The sequence below is a fragment of the Etheostoma cragini genome, chromosome 4 (assembly GCF_013103735.1).
Source record: "Etheostoma cragini isolate CJK2018 chromosome 4, CSU_Ecrag_1.0, whole genome shotgun sequence".
In the NCBI taxonomy this organism is placed as follows: Eukaryota; Metazoa; Chordata; class Actinopteri; order Perciformes; family Percidae; genus Etheostoma; species Etheostoma cragini.
The window spans coordinates 12,166,703-12,186,057 of NC_048410.1; the positions used below are offsets into that span (position 1 = coordinate 12,166,703).

General features: G+C 39.6%; 1 protein-coding gene across 1 annotated transcript; it reads left to right on the top strand.

Annotated features, from left to right (window-relative positions):
* The first annotated feature begins 340 nt into the window (after positions 1 to 340).
* LOC117942868 (arf-GAP with GTPase, ANK repeat and PH domain-containing protein 1-like) lies at positions 341 to 18,734 on the top strand. The gene is made up of 20 exons (XM_034868567.1): positions 341 to 1,211; positions 1,753 to 2,971; positions 8,156 to 8,214; positions 8,367 to 8,454; positions 8,980 to 9,065; positions 9,170 to 9,311; positions 9,394 to 9,528; positions 9,624 to 9,745; positions 9,920 to 10,081; positions 10,956 to 11,039; positions 11,321 to 11,425; positions 11,518 to 11,677; positions 12,173 to 12,280; positions 13,360 to 13,497; positions 13,667 to 13,726; positions 14,135 to 14,286; positions 15,215 to 15,305; positions 15,980 to 16,202; positions 16,439 to 16,742; positions 17,133 to 18,734. The coding sequence occupies exons 2-20, from the start codon at positions 1,837 to 1,839 to the stop codon at positions 17,421 to 17,423; spliced, it is 3,645 nt and encodes a 1,214-aa protein (XP_034724458.1). The 5' UTR covers positions 341 to 1,211; positions 1,753 to 1,836; the 3' UTR covers positions 17,424 to 18,734.
* The last annotated feature ends 621 nt before the right edge of the window (positions 18,735 to 19,355 follow it).

Here is a 19,355-nt window from a genome sequence, read left to right on the forward strand (position 1 = left end):
TTAAAACAAATGATGGTTTGGTAAGGAGACTATCAGAGAGGGAGAAGCAGCGGCTGGCGCGCTGAAGAGAGATGCTGTAATGAAAGGAGCGATTTTGTTCATGATTTATTTCCAAGGAACTTGTTTTTCTTTCCCATTTTATTCTTTACTGTCTTTCATCATCACCTTCAAACCCAAATTAATATCTTCAGTTTCCTCTACATGTAATTCAATTACATGCTGCTAAAATCAGTTTTGCTTCCTAAACGTTCTTATTCTCATACATATTTTTTTCCATTTTATTCTCAATTGCAATGATTTATAGACATCAAGATTCATCCTGTGCTGTTTCACTCAGAGGGGACACAGTGAGGCACGGAGAGAAGGCAGGAGCTGCCCATAAATTGCTCTGGAAAAGGAGAGGGTAGAGACAGAGCTGGAGACAGAGCAGATGCATTGACAGAAGCAGAGTTGAGTGGTTTTCTCTCTCCCTCCTGAATCTCTTTTGTTGTGTCGGTAGATACAAATCTGATGGACATTGGCAAGGACAACCACCACCACCACCACCACCACCATCTCACTGCTAGCCTCTAATCCCCATCCTGTTTCCCGGAGCTGGATCCAGTGTGGAGCTGCTTGTGCGGCAGCTATCAGCAGGCTAGCGGGGGCTGCAAGGCTCTGTGGCAGCGAGAAGAGGAGGAAAAAAAGGAGGAGGGGCTGTGGTGAGCTGGTGGGCTTCCTCTGCTTCACAGACACATTTTATTGACTTGCTAATTGGATGAGGCACTCGAAGGAGAGGATGCGGTGACCGAGAGGAGCTGCTCTCCAGAGGAGGAATACAGGCACAAGGAAGCATTGCTCAGGCTGCGTAAATCTGGCTACTTCATCTTTTAATTTTTTTTTAAATCTCGAGACATAACAGATGTTTTTTTTCAGCATCTCCCAGTGACCATCACACCGTGCATACTTAATTTTATGCATGACATTGTCGAACGGAGCCTCCAGCTGCCAGACGCTTCGTGACAAGTGAATGATTTCCATTTTGATTTGTTTGTACCCTGTTCCTTTTCACCTGTTTTTTTTTTCTTGGACTCATCACCTGGAGCTCTTTTTTATTCAGCCTTATTTGATGTGCCGTTTGATATGAATGGTAATCTGATGGCGACGTAAATTCCTCATCAAATCAAATGTACAAGGAACTGTGCAATGGTTATTCATCAGGAAAAATGAAGGTATGATATTAGCAAAATCCAAGACACATACTGTAGTAAGGTGGCATAATTCAGACATTATTCATTTTAGTCTTTAGTCAAGAAATGTATCAACCTAATGTGTTGGCTGTTGCATAATTCTAGGCTGAAATCTGAGCCTGAGACATCAACACAGTGACAAAAAATGTCTTCTTATAGCTATCCCTCTGTCTACATGTGAGATTTTCACAGAATCAATTAAAGAGAAAGAGAGGTAAGGATTATGAATGAATCAGTGGTAGAGACCAGTAGTATCTGTGTGCATTGGAGAGGATTAAAGGAGGCATTAAAAACAGTCTAGACTTTTTTTCACCACTGGGTCATCCTTTGAAATACATTCTGGAAATTTGTAATTTGAAGCATTCCTCTTTTTTTAACTGACTCGTCATGTCTTTATTGAGGGTTTTAAAAGGAAACATGGATTCCTGTCAAGTGTACAGGCCTGAAATCAGACTACACAAGGGTTGATCGGTTGTCTTATGTGTTTGTCTTGATCTTAGATTTTCTTTCTCTTCTGCTCCAGTCTTGTCTTGGTTGCCAAGACTGAGATGTGCAGGTCTGGCTAGGTGAGAGTGCTGGTGGTACTGTGCTGAAGTCTTCTGTCCCAATGAGCAAGGCAGGCAACCCACAGAGACGAACCACCTACCTCATTTCCCTAACTCTGGTGAAGGTTGAAGCTGTGCCAGAGGATGTAACAGGGAACCAGAGGGAGCCTCTTCCAGAGGGGGAAGGGAGCCCTAAGAAGGAGGAGGAGGATGCCCCAAAAAAAGGGGAAGGACTTGTGTGTATACAAGTGGGAGAAAAAGAAAACACACAGGTGGAAGAAGAAGTGGAACAGGTGCAGCATGGAAAGTATGGCAGCCCCCCTGAGAACTGGGGAAAGCCTGAAAGTAAGGAAATTCATGGACACCCAAAAGACATTGGATCAATTTGTAAAAGCAAAGACACTTTTTTTGTACATCCACCTGTTAGACAAATGGTCAAAGTGTATGGAGGAACTACCGCTGAGGGAACTGTGCGCAGAGAGGGGCCTCGCTCAGACGCCATGCGCCCTAAGACGGAGCTCTACGGAGAGCCCCCAATGCTCTTCCTAAAGGGTGAAAATGGAGCAGACCTGAACAGTCGCTCACGTTGCAGCCTCCCCTTTTCCATCCCACCACAGGTCACCCAGCGCCCTGAAGTCCTGATGAGGTCACATGCAGGAGGCAACTCGGCATGCTGGAGGGAACTCAGAGAGACCAATACAAGCCTGTATCACTCTGCTAGGACTTTGGATCGAAGGGATAACCGTTTCGGGGACCAGTCCCCCTTAATGGCAGCTACAACTCTGGGGCCTTACAGGGCATCCTGGGCTGACAGCGACGGCAGGGGCACGCTCATTCGCCCCGGAGCTCCCATCAGCGGAGGATTTTCCGGCATTATGGCTAGGGACAGCCCTCAAGGGGAGAGATTTAAGACAGTCTCTGTTTCCTTGCCTGTACCTCCTGTCACCGACGTGTCCAGGCCTCAAAGGAAAGGTACAAGTCGTACCCTGGATAACAGTGACCTACATTCACTCTCTGAGGACCTGAAGAAGGGGAAGGAGAGCCAGGGAGGAACAATCCAGCGCGCTCCTCCCCGTGACAGAAAGATGCTCAAGTTCATAAGTGGCATTTTCACCAAAAGTACAGCGGTGCCAGCCAGCGTCAGCACCGCACCTCCTCTCTATCCTGCTGTGGAAAGGGGGTCGAGTGAGGAGGAAGGTAAGGCCACCTCATGCATCTACTATTATGACTACTATCTAAAAAACACCTTCACATCTGGTGTTTCACTTTCCTGGTGCTCCCTTAGGCTGAGATTAAGCGACTACAAATACCATTTAATTTAATTTTATTACACAGGATTACATATTTATTCTCATTTATATTGCCCTCTTTAAAGATTTGTGAACCTAAACCAAAACAATGTGCTCCAATCAGTTTCAATAATGCTCTACTGCTGTTCTTATTCATTCATTTACTTAAACATTTCATTTATTTGGGCAAAGTAAATTACACACAGTTGCCAAATTCAATTATCAGGTGAGCATACATTTATTATGCTTATTGTTGTGGAAAGTGGTATGGAATTAGCCTTAGCACTAAACTAAATTTAGTGTCTTCTGTGGTTATTTTCATTCAGAATAAACTGTTGCACTTTTCTTAGATGACACAAGGCTTTACTGATGAACAGCATCAGTGTTTATGACTGACATGACCAGTAATCCTGATGTGACTGTGTCTGACATCAGCTCTCGATAACCTTTCTTGTCTTTAATGGATTTGGTGCAACAGTTCTCTTTCATCGCTGCCCTTATCTCTCGGTGTATCTGAAACTATTTCTCAGGGCTACGCAATAACCTCCATTGATGACAACTGGTGAAAATATATTGCCAATCATATTTAATAATATCAGCTTTAATGGGAGCTGCAGAAAGGGAACAACGCAGCCCACTTTCAAAATAAAATGACATCTGAGGTAGTATTAGGTATTAAAGATTAACTGCTTAAGAATAGGTGGCATGTACCCTGTAAATAGATTTAAGTCCATGGCACAAATGGGTAAAACATGACTCAGATTAATTCATGATCTAGAGCAATTTACTGAAATTGTATCAACAACTATTTGACAATAGACTAATCCTTTAAGAAATGTTTGAAGCAAAAATACCAAACATTCTTTTTTTTCGGCTTCTCAAATGTGAGGATTTGTTGCATTTCTTTGTCTCATGTGATAGTCCTCATTATTTCTAAGGTTTCGGAATAAGTATTGGGGTAAGCTAATTGAATATTTTACATTGGATTGTAGGAAATAGTCATGGGCATTTTTTTTAAAACTATTTTTTGACATTTCATAGACCAAACAACCAATTACTCAAAGCCCTATATTGATCACTAAGTCCTTCTCACTAGGTCATCTTTGTGTCAAATTTATCATCTTCCTTGACAAAAGCCGGATCTGTTTCTAAAGATCTTAAGAGCAGTAAATAATAAATAAAAATATATGACAAACATAAAACTCAACTAAAATCAGCTATAGATAGGATATTAACTTAACACAACTTTACATATTAATGTTGCAGAAAAAATTAAAATAAATCAGAATGGATTGTTCCATGTCAGCTTCACTGTACATTTTCATAGTGAAGATGTTTAAAATACTGCAACCTTAAAGAGCTTTCTCTACCTTCAGTAATGTAGTCAATTTTTTGGATCTCTGTTTTGAGGAATTCCCCAAATAAAAGTTAAAAAACAAACAAGAGAAATCACTTCAGTCTTGTCAAAACACTACAAAAACACTTCATGAAATATTAAGACCCCTCCATTTGAAATAAAGGAAAAGATGCAACTTTATCAATCTTTAATCTTTATTGATACGTTCTAAAGAAAATGAACTTTGACAGAGAGTGTGGTATTGGAGTAAGCTCTGAATAATTTGTCAGGAGTAAGTGGGACATGAATAATTAAGGTTGGGGATACACAGAGCTGTGTTCATCAGAGAAGTGAGGAGAACAGGAACCCGTGACTTCCTGTTCTGTGCGTGGAGTTAATCAGCCTTCAAATGGAGCCTATTCATTCGTCCACATTGTGTTTAAGTGTTTAGGAGCTGAAGAGTCAACATTGTGTCTTGTTGAACCTGTAATTTCCATGTCATGTCGGTATTCTGATGATTGGTTACCATAATTGATCAAATTTAATTTAGAAAAAAATGGTCATCATTGTCCAGGCATGCACTTACTCGCATATTTTTTAGCATCAATTGCACACAGGTGGTCTCTCTGTCTCTCACACACGTCGCTGTATCCATGAGAGACCATTTATTGTATAGAGACCTGGGCTGGAGGCTTCTGGAAAAATGGAGTTGCCATGGCAACAGCAAGCCGTGAGAGATGCTATTTGGTCTATGGCGTGAAACTGCTGATGGAAGGGGGAGTTGACCAAACATGGTTTGAGGTAGAGTAGGGGGGTTAAAGTTGCAATCTGTGTCCCTGGAAAAGCTGGCCAATGATGTGGCTCCGCCCAAGCTCAACCTAAACCTAAACTGGTTTTGTGTGTGTGTGTGTGTGTGGGGGGGGGGATGTTGTGTGTTGTGTTGTGTGACGCAAAACCTTTAAAAGGTCAAACATGTTTGTTAATAGTGGAAAGTATTGTACATAAATCCATAAAAGAAATCAGATTGTTTTAAGAATTGTTTTGAATAATATTTTCTTGCCACCAGTGGATTTATCTGTCTGATTTTGTTATTTTGTATTGTTTTCAGTATACTGACACTAGTGGAGGTATTCCATGGTTGAATCTCTATTTTATTTGAAGAACAACCTTATTAAGACTGAATATGAGAGACTTTTGATTCATATTTTCAGTAGCGTGTGGAACAGAAACAAATCTACAATATGAACCTGAAGTTAAAGTAGAGAAATAAAACTAAGAATAAGAATACATTTGAATTGTCGCTGTATTGCTGTAACTCCACTAAAAACTAAAAAAATATAGCTAACCTTATTTGGCCTTTTAACAACGTCTTATTTTAGTACCAATTCTGATAACGTACTCAACCGACTGCTACACAATAAACCTGCACAGCTGGTGGATCATTATGATCACAGTTAAGAGATGAAGTAGATATATTTGGCCATAATCTCACAAACTATATATCATCATGACACTTGGGACATAATGTACGTAGGTTTTTGAAATTAAAACCCAGTCATCATGTTGTTCTTATCAGTAAAACTAAAGCCAGAAAACCAATACAAGCACAGCTGTATTTAAGCTACCCCTAATAGATCATCTTATTAATGTAAAAGCTCAACTACAATAACATGGGATGCATCAGGTTTTCAAATGGAGTTAATTAACATTAGACACATTACACTTTTCTATAATCTAAATGATTACTTTTCTCTTCAAAGAGTTGTTTTATATTTTTGTTTATAAGTCATTACATGTCTGCTTTTCAAAGACTGTCAAGAACTGTAAAAGGAATGAGATTGCTATTCTCTGGAGATGCTGTCTGCCGCAACCTAAAAAAGAAACTCTGTAACTAGATGACTCATTTGACAGCAGTTATCTTCTATTATATCTTAAAGACCCATTTCATTTTTGTCTAATGCAAAATAAAGTTGCCCATAAAGTGACCAAAATCATACTATTGATCATCCAGTATAAAAACATTACAGTATTAAGACATTTTTCTCAAAAGAAACAAATTCCCTGGTGCCATAATTTCACTTTCCACAGTTTAGTTTCCTCTTTTTATGAAATACTTTACTAATACTCTTTCATTAACATATCATTTTTATTTGAGCTAATTTTACTTTTTTCTGATGTAAGTCTACTCCTTTCAAATGCCTTTTCAAATCAGTGTGACACCACAAAGTACCAAGTGGCATATTCTATCTTCTTTCAGTAGACACCAACTTCTATAAAAACTTCTCTAAAATTCATGAAATGTGGGAATCAGCGCTGGGAACAAGATTAATTATCTCACCAAAGCCAAAGAATAATACATTTTCAAGGTTGAATAGATTAATTATTATGATTTTTTTTTTGCAAAAGGCAATAACATTGTTTTTTAACATGCATATGTTTACTATTGTGTATGACTTGATGACATTTTCTGGATGTTCACTGAGGCTGTGAGGGCTGCAACCTCTCTGCACCCAGTGGGGAGGCTTGGACACCCTGACTCTCTTCACTGTGCTGTGATCACAGATTATCAAACCAAACCCCCCAATGTCGCCTTCCAGGCAGCGCTGTCTGTCAGGCACTAGGATTAGGTAATGGTTAGTCTCACTCCCCAATGTAAGTCGAGTGCAGATTTGAGTTGCGCTTGCCTCACTTTGCAACAAGTGAAAATGGGAGTTGCGCATGCGTCACTTTGCAACAAGTAGCCTACAAGATGCTAACAAATAAATTGACCTAAGTAAAGAAATTTGTTCACTGCAGTTGAGTGCTGTTTTGAGCTAACGTTAGCAACCAAACTATCATAGATAGCTAAAACGTTTTTGAAATGACTGCTAGCTTAGCTACAAGCTAGCAATCAATTACAACAAAGGCTGTCGCTGGAATGGCGTTTTGACCTAACGTTAGCAATCAAACAATCATAGATAGCTAAATCGTTTTTGGAATGATTCACATTTTCTGTTATTGTTTGTAATAAGAAACGTTTATTATTTCATGGATATCACAAATTTCAGAATTACTTTATGTCGTTAACCGTTAAATCTGAGCATGCGCGGCTCAAATCTGCGAGCTCTTTTAAAGGATCATTCCAACATTTTATCAGAGAGAGTCCGGTAACAACTTCTTCTATGATGATTTCCAGAAATAGATATAGTTTAGCTTAGCTTTCCCTAACTCTGAACAAACCCCAGGTGGGTCATGGCTGTGTTGGTGGCTAGTTTGGATGCTAACAACATACAACGTGTAAACAAGACAAAAGAAGATTTTGGAGTTTTTGAAGGTAATATTTCTCTTAATGGAGGCAAATCTTTATTTCTGGTTCTTACCATCACAGACCCCCTGTATGACACAAAATATTATTTTGTACCTTAAAATAATGTTTCCAAAAGCTATTCAGTGGTTTGTCAACTCGTAACAGGGTGAACGGCACTTCTGCCTTCGCTTCGCGGGCTTCTGTTGGCTATAACCGCACCATGCAAGTTTGCCAGATCAGGCAGCAGATCTGTAATGAATCAGATGAAAAGGTCAATGATCATGTTATGTTTTCCAGTACAGAAATGGATGTGAGGAGTTTTTTTTTTTAATAGCTTAGTTAGCTTGTTAGCCCAGATGTTAGCTCTGCTATCCTGCATCTTTTCACATAGCAAGTTACCAACCCATTTTTTTTACTTTTTATTAATGAATCCTCTCTCTACTTTTTTGCTGTCAATTTTCTTTCTTTAGCTGCATGCACCAGCAGTCAAGAATGGACCATGAGCCAATCTATACAAGAGCTTCACCTGGTAAGCATCAGGACGTAGCTTTTACAAACTGGTGCGTGGGATTTAACACTAAATTAATAGTTTCTCTCTCTCTCTCTATCTCTCTCTCTCTCTCTCTCTCTCTCTCTCTCTCTCTCTCTCTCTCTCTTTATCTGTGTATTTGTGCTCTTTAGGGTGTTTTGGGAGGTCTGTACAGTGGGAAGTCCGCTCTGGTTCACAGGCACTTGACAGGAAGTTACCTGCAGTTGGAAAATGCTGAGGGTTGGTTTCCTATATCCTCATTCTACAACCTTTATGTGTCTTTTTCTTCTTATTAGAGCTTAATAACATTTTTCTTCTTCTTTGTTTAACACATCAAAAGAATTTGTACATAGTAACCAATCCATCATAAACATATGTGCAAGGAAGTCAAGAAACCCCATGGGGCTTACAAAGTGTCTCACTTTATTATATAGTGTGATTACAGTTGAACATGTAACAACAAAGCAAAGGACAAAAGGAAAATCGAATGACAGAGAAAAGTATACACATCAATAAGGTTATATGTAGAAAAAATGAGACAAAACAAACAATTAATACAATAAAATAAAATAAAAGAGAAATGTTAATAAAATTGAAGAAACCAACAATAAAAGAAGAAAGAGACGAAATATAAAGTGTATTAAATTAATACTGGCTCTATTCAATTTAGATGAGCCTCTGCATGCTATTGATGTTATTAGTTATATGTGTGAACTGCAAAAATATCAGTAAGAACTCAAGATTATTCCAACTGTGTATTTGCAGGTCGCCAATACATTAAGGACGTCCTGGTGGATGGACAGAGCCACGTGTTGATAATCAGAGAAGAAACAGAACTCCCCGGTGCTCAGGTAGGTTTGAACTTAGTTATTGTGGACAACTAATTACACTTGATGAAATCTAGCTCTTAATGCCAGAGTGCTGCTCTTCTTTTTTCCTCCTCCCTTCTCTTTAGTTTGCAAGTTGGGTGGATGCAGTTATCTTGGTCTTCAGTTTGGAAAACGAGGCCAGCTTCCAGGAAGTTTACAGAATATACCACCAGCTCGCTACCCACCGGCCCATTTCTGAGATACCTTTCATAGTAGTCGGTACTCAGGGTAAGCCACTCACATGCAGCACGTGCTTTGATTGAAACGTTTGCATGAGTGAACTTATATTTGCAATTTGTGCTTTTTCTAGATAAGATTAGCAGCACCAACCCCAGAGTAATAGATGATGCCAGGGCCAGACAGCTGTGCTCAGACGTGCGGCGCTGCACCTATTATGAAACCTGTGCAACGTACGGCCTCAATGTGAACAGAGTCTTCACTGATGGTATGTGTGCAGATCAGAGCATTGAGGATTATGCTGCAGAAGATGTAGATATATGAAGGTTATGTGTCTATTTTAAAGTGTATGTGGTTCCACAGCTGCTCAGAAGATCATGGCAGCCAAGAAGCAAGCTGCTCTGCTGGCTTCCTGTAAATCTCTCCCAAACTCTCCCAGTCACTCTGGAGGCTCCACCCCCGTGTCAGGTGTCTTTCCTGGACAGGTACAACTGTCTATCTGTTCCACACTGTCTGAAAAAATGGCGTGCGCCTTATCTCACCTTGTCTATTGCATATTTTATTCGTTTGTCAGGCTATTTTTAAAGGCTGTCGGCATGCTGTGACAAACTCAATTATCTCCTACTATTACTTCATCGCCCCTCTCCTCCTTTTTTTAGGCCAGTAACGGTGGTCAGAGCAGTGATTACTCCTCATCACTTCCCTCTACTCCTGTGATCAGTCATAAAGAGATTGGCAAGACAGTGAGAGGGGAAAAGCAGGATAGTGCCACGCCTGGGTCCGTCCGCAGTGCCACCCGGAGACGCACCTCCAGATTTGCGGTACAAGACGGTCAAATGATTGTTTTTTTAGTTGCCAGAGCAGTCATGCTTATGCCTCCTTTTATTTGAATCTTCTTTCCCTATTGTTTTTATTTTTATTTTTTTTACGTTTTAAATTTTTTTACGTTGGGATATGGATGTGGCTGTACTGCATTAGAGCGGCTTTTTATTGTCAAAACATCAACACATGTTTTCAGCTAAGAAAAGGTGGGTGAAGAGAAAGAAAGACTAATCAAAAACGCCCTGTCAACCTGCAGTTATATGCATTATCTTTGATGCTAAGAACTAAAGACAAAGAACTAAACTGGAGGAAAATGCCTTTTTCCCCAAACAAAATTGTCAAATAACATATTGGGAAACTTATTTCAGAATTAGAAACGGCCATAACTTGGTTTAGGATTTTACTTGTCAACAGGAACCTTATAAACAGCATACACATCAACCTTTGATCAATTTGGGCCTGAATGGTGACTATATGATGTAAAGTCTGTGTTCTGTATTAGTTTTTTTAATTTTATTAGGAACTCATAGTCTATTGCTTTAAAACATGATGGGATTATCTGACATTGTATTTGGAAAATTACTGTTGTTGCTACAAATGACCCCTTTCATGTTATATGCAATTGTTTTATCCGTTGTTAATATAAAAAATGTTGATTAGTGCAGCTTTGATGTGAGGCTTAATGTCACTAATATTACACTCATTTCTATAGATTTTGCTCACATTTCTAAGCCATCTTTTGCAGTCAGCAGAAACTCAAATTTCAAAACTATGGCTTTGTAATGAAATGTACAGTAATCCGTAAGGAAGACTTCCTTAATTACCCAATTATTGCCATTGATGCCGATGTTGCTCCTCTTGTACTTTGTTTAGGGTCGGAGAGGCAGTGACTCAAACAGAAGGAGTGCGGATTGTATGGGAGATCTGGGCAGTGGACGCTCCATTCCCATCAAACAGGTAGGACGCAGATTTGCACTGGATGCAGAAAAAAGCATCTAAGTATCTAATGACCCTCTGCAGAAGACAGCACATCAGCAGTCACTTCAAATCAAATGTGTAAAGGCATTTTCAGCTTGTGGAGCTTGCGATGAAATGTTGTGATCTCCTTTATTGGCCTGATGAATATGATAGTGGATGCTTTTGGCAGCCAGCAGTCATCATGCTCTCAAAATGTGCAAGATGGTCACATAAGACTTTTGAAATGATTTCTCACTCTTCGGTTTTGACACCTCCATCAGGGCATCTTGCTGAAGCGCAGCGGGAACTCGCTCAACAAAGAGTGGAAGAAGAAGTATGTCACGCTGTCCAACGATGGCATACTGTCCTATCACTCTAGTGTCAATGTGAGTCAGTGTGTTGATAGGTTTCTTAAGCATTATGCTGCACCACTGATGGCTAGTGGTTGATATGTAATGGCTGATGTTTGGCTTGGCAGGACTACATGCTAAATGCTCCTGGGAAGGAGATGGACCTGCTGCGAGTGACAGTGAAAGTGCCAGGAAAGCGACCGCCTCGTGCTGTACATGCCAGTGGCCTTCCAGTCGGGCTCAACGGGCGTGCCAAAGATATGCCGGGACCTGAGGGTGTTGGCCCAGGTCAAAATATATATATATTCTTTAGATGTCTCAACAAACTATACAAAGCTAAACTAATTCCGTTACCGAAATCTGTGAATAAGCATAAAAAAATAACAAAAAATGCAATATAACTTTTGTTTCCTAACTATAAGACAATTATAGCAATAGACTTTGCTTAGACAAATGGCGATGTCCTTCCATGGATCTCAACACTGGTCCTTTTCTTTTCTTTTTGGAGCTGGGGTGCCCGACATCAGAAATACATTATATTTTAAGACTTTCTCTGTAAAGAGGGCTAAAGCTTCTATTCCAGAGAGCAAAAATGAAAGGAAAAATCAAAGAACAATAGAGGATCATTAACAGATCACTAAGTCATCCCCTGCTTTTTATTTTCTCTCGAGTTCACAGAAATCAGGAATGTGTTTACTTTTATGTCAGTAGCTCTGTTTTACATCTGCCTTGTTTGTGTACATGATATTTTTATTGTGTGCATGCTTGCTATCATCACTTTAGTCCCTGTAAGCGATGGGATGGAAGGGCTGGGTGGTGCGTTGTTCCTGAGGAGCAACAGAGGTGTGCAGCGGTGTCCCTCTACTCTATCAAATCACGCTCAAAGTGTTGGTGAGTAAATTACCTTCATCATTAAAAAAACATGCATGTTTTGTACCAGATAAATGTAATTAGGGTTAAAACCACGAGCAGTAGTCCGAATGACTTGAAATTTCTCACACACGTGCAGCTTAATGTGCTCTACAAAAAGCCTTAAGGAACATTAAAGTCTGCCTAGAAAATTTTTCCGCCATTTTTTTTTGGGGGGGGGGAAACACACTACTCCTACACTGTAGCTCCGATTGCCACCAAACTTTCAGTGAATCATGGGTCAAGCTTATTACAAGTTGTATAAAGCATGTCCATATCTTAAGTACTTTTCAAGTTATTGACCTATGAACTTAAACATAAATTAACACAAGTCAGCAACTGTAAGGCCAGTCATCACAAACCTCACAGGGTACGACAGTATGTTCAGATAAGTGCCCCAGATATACCCAGACAGTTGTATATACATACACCGCTAGGGGGGCGCTAAAAGCGCAAGATAGGAGAGTGGCCTTATTTTACTAAATATCCCATTTTCATTGTACCATCATCACAAATCTCTCAGGATATGTCCTCATAAGTACCTGAACCACGCCCTGAAAGTTTCAGTCAAATTGAACACCAGGGAGTGCTATAAATGCAAACAAACTGCAGGTGATATAGCGCAAACAAGCTATAAATGACTAAATATTTGTCCAGTTGACAAAAAACTCCCAGGAAATGTCTACATAATGACTATACACAGACAATGCAAATCTCATTGAAATTGACCACTAAGGGGGCGCTTTAAATGCACAATAACTGGACGTGGAATGACGCAAATCAAGGTTTGTGCTTGCGATCGCAGCTTCCGGCTTTATGAGCAATTGTTTGTGTGTTGGTCATCTGCTTTTCTCAAATTGCCGTGAGCTGGACTGAGCTACATATCACATTGAATTGAAAATAAATGTTTTTTACAAATCAGTTGTAGGCATTTTGAAAAAGTGCACTTTTTTTCCAATTGTTACAAAGCTTGCAGGATATGTTTTATGATAATGTTGTACCACATGTGTGAAATTACTTTACCTATATTTTGACATGTTTTTATGGGATCGCATTGCAAGACTCTGCAGTTGAGGGTGTGTCCAGCTCCTCCTCCACCAAAGATGTAGGCTCCTCCTCCCCGGTCACAGATAGGAAGAAACATCGCAGAAAGAAAAGCATGAACCAGAAAGGAGATGCAACAATTGGCCAAGCAGATGGTAAACCCCATAACCTCAATACTTTTTTTAAAATTATATTCAGCATTTAGCAAGTCTCCCAACGATAAAAGCATCAAGCATACTCCAATGTTTCATTGTCTCTCTTTTATTTTTTTGGCGTTTCTCTGACTTTGTTGGCGTTTCTCTGACTTTCTCTCTTTTAATGCAGCCAAACGCAAACTGTGGAAACTTAAAAGCTTTGGTAGCTTAAGAAACGTAAGCAAGACAGGTAATGTTGATCTGTCATGCTGCATCTTTTAAACTCTGGCCGACCCTCTGCACATGCCATGTCTGTCGCCTTGTGTTGATGTTCTTTTGCTTTCCTGTCACATTAGGGACATTATATCCCTATATCAAGGTTTTGTTGTAGAATGGCTAAATTACATGCATCTAAATTATTTTATCTATATATTTTTATTTATTTATGTGGTTATAGACTTTCTTGTGCCTGATAGTGGCCAGACTTGGATGCTTAATTGCACCGATGCATGCACACTAAACTGTCTTTTTTGTTCATAATGTTAACAGACTATTAATTCAATATCTACATTTGTGTGACTGCTTTAACCTTCCACATGGGCAAAAAAGCCCCTGATGAAATATTTCTTGTTTCTATGCTCGTGTTTTTCTACGTCAGATGAGGATAACTTTGACTTCCTCATTGTGTCGAGTTCCGGCCAAACATGGCACTTTGAAGCCCAGAGTGTGGAGGAGAGGGACTCCTGGGTCCACGCCATCGAGAGCCAGATCCTGGCCAGCCTGCAGCTCTGTGAAAGCAGCAAAAACAAGGCAAGAATGAACAAAAGGCAACATAAATTGAAATGACAAATGTAAAAAACAAAAAATAAATAGTTTCACGTTTCATGGGCGCAAATGCAGTAGCAATGCCATTTTGGTAATATTCACCTTACCATTATGTGCTCCTGCTTACATGGAGGTGGGCAGTCATACACCTGAGGGTGTATATTTGCAGATCAGGTGCTGTAGTGCAACACTGGTCCCCATATTGGCATGAAAAAGTGTCTGTATTTCAATCACTCAGACCAGCTCCCACTACAAGTCTACAGAACGATTCTTTAGGTTTTTTGTTGGCAGAGACACACATTTATTCTACTTCATGAAATGTAAATTTAAATTTATCTTCCCTTCGAAGCACATTAGGAGGGCTCATACTAATTTTGTGTGCTGTGTATTTGCACCCTGGGACTCCTGGATAAGGTCTCTCAGGAGAAGCTGGCCTAGGAAACTGTTCCTGCTGCTACTTTTAAAAAGGATGAGGGCAGCTAATTTGATTGGTCATTACCAAAAACCCACTCCATCTCCTGTACTGTATGTGTCGGACTAACAGTCCTGTCCACTAATGGGCTGTGCTGGATTCTGTTCTTTAGTGAGGAGTATGTCCTGGTGTTGTTTGTTCAATCATATAAAAAATGTTAATTGCCACTAATATAATGATTGTGAAAAATAACTTTAATACCACAATGTATTTCATTACAAGTGTTGTGAGAATTGTGAGTCCCAGCAGGCCAGAACCGATCATTTTACAGCTTTAAATGGTCATAATAATGATTATAGCCATCTACCACTGCTTTTTCACATGGAGATTCGGAAACTATAATCATTGTTCATAGTAATGAACAGTTATGAGAGCACATATTACAGAGGGTTAGTTAGCTGGTATTTCTCTCATTTTAACCATACTCTGCATTTTCCACAGGCTCGCAAGAACAGCCAGAGTGAAGCAGTGGTTCTGCAGGCGATCCGCAATGCGAAGGGCAACAACTTCTGTGTTGACTGTGATGCTCCAAGTTAGTGACTCATCTTAAAAGCTTTTCTCCTCTTTGTACATGTGAATATCTAATAAAAATAAATAATAAAAAGGCTACTTAGTTGCTTATTAGTTCAGATGTTGTAAAAATCACAAAATATCACTGAAACAAAAATGACAAAATGGAATAACTATTTAGTTCACATGCAATAAACACTGCCACTGTGGGAGAATCCCAGATTAGCCAGGTGACCTTACATTCACCATCCCTTTTAGACACAATCTTTCTTTTTGTGTGTTTCCAAACACATTTCTTGTAGAAAGAGGAAAAATAGGGTTATTTTTCAGTATTAATGTTTTTATATCGTGTAATTGTTAAAACTTGCTGACTTGTTCATTTAAAACAGAGATGAAATGCTTTGCTGAATTTAAACCGTGTTTTTATCCAGGCCTTGAAATAACAGTTTAAAGAGCCAGAGTTTCAGAGGAATTTAATGTTGGGCTCATTGGCCCAAACAGCCCTGCTTTAAACAGCCCTGCTTTAAAACCTGCCCAAACGGGATTTTACACAACTTTAGTCACTTTTATGGCATTACTTGTCCAAACTGGCATATTTAAATGCCAAACAGCAAATTATAACAGTATAAATCTGTACATGGATTAGTTTCAAATGGAGAGGCAGCCTAATTTGTTGTGTGTACCTTCTTCTTTAAGATCCAACCTGGGCCAGTCTGAACCTGGGTGCTCTCATATGCATCGAGTGTTCAGGGATTCACCGAAACTTGGGGACCCATCTGTCACGTGTTCGCTCGTTGGACCTCGATGATCTGCCACGAGAGCTGACACTGGTTCTCAGTGCCATCGGCAACCAATTGGTCAACAGTATATGGGAGGCACGCACACTGGGCCACCGTAAACCAGCACCTGATGCTACACGGTAAAGACCATGTTGTTTTGAGATGTGACATTATTGATGTGACAGAAACACTGCTTTAGTTAATTTATTTTTACAGTAGGTATGTAGGATCTGCATACTTAGAAAACTTGTCATGTATGTTATGTGAAGTTTCAGTAGAAATAACTTGTTGTTATTCTTGAACAGGAGATAGACAAGGAGCTAAATGCATTTTAATGAATATTCATCAATTTTCTTTGCTTTCTTTGGTTGTTCAGTGAGGAGCGGGAGTCGTGGATCAGGGCCAAATATGAGCAGAAACTGTTTGTGGCGCCGTTGCCCCCTCCCACTCCTGGCGAGGGCCCAGACATCACACTATCTGGCCGTCTTCTGTTGGCAGTGATGGAGCACAACCTCCCCAAGCTGCTGCTCCTTTTGGCCCACTGTACTAAGGAGGACATTAATGCTCCTCTCGGCCTGGCGCTCTCCTGCAGGTCGTTCTTAGCGCTAAGACTGCCCGGCTCTGCACTGCATGCTGCCTGTCAACAGGCTGATGTGGTGATGACGCAGCTTCTTGTTTGGGTGCGTTTTCTTCTCTCTCTGTAAATAAAACCTTTGTGTGGATGGCTTGTTTTATATTACCATAGAAGTGCAATGCAATCATTTTAAATTTCTTCTTAGTGTAAAATATCATGTTGAGTAATGCAAAACTGGCAAGATAAGAAATGTTACTCTTCAAGAACCACTAAGTAATTCCCTTAGCAAAAAACTAAAAGCTTTAAAACAGATGACTCAGCAGACCAGTCAAGGTGATCTATAGGTGTGAAAGGCGCTAAAGCACACTGAGTTAAATCTTGTTGGGATAATTTAAGACAAGCCTGTCGGGTTGAAGTTGCCATACATTCCTCATGATAAAAATATAAATATTACATAATCTAATCCATTTGTTTATTGTTTTTCAATTCACTTCAGTATGGCTTTGATGTCCGGCACCGGGATGCTCAGGGGCAGACAGCTCTGGTTCTGGCTCGCAGTGCTGGCAGCCAAGAGTGTGTCGACATCTTACTTCAGTACGGATGCCCAAATGAACCAACCTCCTCCTTTACCGTTGCCCCAACAGTTGGTTTTGCAGCAGCTGCCATACCCAGCTTCACTGTTGCCATGACGCCGAGCCTAACGGTTGCTACGACAGTCAAGATCTCGCACAAGAGCGGCGGCAGCACCAGCTTGAGTTACAGCACCACTAGAAGAGCAGTCTCATAATCAAAATGGGGTGTTGTAATGTGTGTGTGTGCGCGTGTGCAGGTGCGTGCGTTGCTTTGCCCTCATACTGTCCTGTACCTTCACTCAGGCCTGCAGGACTGATGAACATATTGCCAGATGTTGCACTTCCTGAGGTTTTAAAGGTTGTGTGTGTATTTCAGGGATGGAAGCAAACACTGGTACTACAGGCATGTCTGCCAGAATGATTTAACCCCCCCCAAAAAAAAGATAAAATTGTATCTGACTACTCTACGTAAGATTAAAAAAAAAAACGTAACATTACATCCAGATGCCTCTGCCTTTGGATTCAATAGGAATGTATTGCACTGTATACCAGCTGGTATGATTCATACTTCATAATGCAGTCAATATTCAACTTTATTCTCCGCTTAGTTAAGAATGGGAATTTGCCTTCAGGCTCAAATTGCTTATCTAAGCAAAAAGGGGCCAAAAGTAAAGAGCTGCAATAACTTTAAGATTTCATAGACAGACGTTAATGCTAATCACATCCACACTTCTTAACTTTATTGACAATGAATGTCATATTTAAATCCAGAGTGCATATACTTTGATCAACACAGCTGGTTGTGCATAAATAACGTTATGTAAATTGAAAAAAAAACTAACTTTACAGAGGCTAAAAAGAGAAGCTGCTTTAAAGATGATCAAAATAACTGTATAGAAATGCATTGATAAAATTATTATAATTCTAAAATGGTAAAAGTGCTTAATTTTTGAGATTGTTATTGTATTATTTGTACAGTTGGTTCTGTGTATAAAACTCAAAGGGTTACTTGTAGCTGTTCAGACATTTCCTGTACAGCGACTTGGTTCGGGTTTCCTTTAACAACCCCCTGATTAACTCTTTGAAATCCAAGACTAATATTTCTATGTTATGTTTGTATCACTGTGCGTGACATGAACACTGTACATGACGTCTGCATTAGGACTCCAGCAGTAGCTCATCATCCAGGCGAGTGTAATACTAGACGTGCAAATGCCTTGATTTTGATTGAATGTATCAGAAAACAGATCGTTTGAGTTTTTTTATTTCAAACACTAATGTGTGTTTTCCATGATTATACAATTTTGATGGACTGTCAGGGCATTTTCATTTTTAATCAATTAATATTTTTCATGCTGTGACTAATAGCAAGTATAGTTCAGTAGAAAAACTGTGGTTCTGGTCTATAAAACTGGGCCTTTGAATGACTATGATTATATTTATAAGTGGATGAAAATCTACATGAAATAGAGGAAGGTTGCCCAATTTAATAAGTTAAAAAAGGCATAAAAAGCAACCCTCCTGCAGTACTGTGTGTATTTTTGTGTTAATCTAAAGACTACTGAGTATACATGTCTGTGATGTAGGCATCTCTCTCCATTTGTATTTTTTTTTACCAATGGTTCATAGAACAGTCATTATCAATACGCTAAGGCTACTGCTCAAATTGTTTTTTTTTTGTACAGAGTTGTGTGTGTTTTCTGTCTGGGCTCATGGCAGACCTTATTTCAAAAAAGGCTGCTGAGTTAAATTTTTGTTCACTTTTTCTATGCTGGTGCAACGAGGGTTCATGCTTCAAACTGCTAATGTTAGGAGCTTTTTTCTGGACAGGTGGAGCCACCAGCCATTTCTTAACACTTGACAATTTAAACATTGACATCTTCTGGATCAAACCAATTATTGTTAAATACTTTAAGTGGCTTTGACCTACTTCTTTCTAGGTCAATGTCATGGACTCGTTTTTTGTTTCAGTTTCATGGATTCACAGAAATAATGGGATTTTTTTTCTGTGCAAACACACACATACAGATAAAAGGGACAATATTGGAATGTGTAAAGATTCATGAGCTTTTATAGATGATGATGTTCAGGAACTACATTGAAATATCAAAATGGTATACATGATCATAAAGGAACAGTTTGCCTAA

Bases quoted from the DNA above. Each gene is read 5' to 3' on its own strand.
- LOC117942868 (XM_034868567.1), top strand. From the start codon at position 1,837: ATGAGCAAGGCAGGCAACCCACAGAGACGAACCACCTACCTCATTTCC. The intron at 8,215-8,366 runs GTAAGCATCAGG...TGTGCTCTTTAG, and splicing joins CTATACAAGAGCTTCACCTG to GGTGTTTTGGGAGGTCTGTA. The intron at 14,287-15,214 runs GCAAGAATGAAC...CATTTTCCACAG, and splicing joins GTGAAAGCAGCAAAAACAAG to GCTCGCAAGAACAGCCAGAG.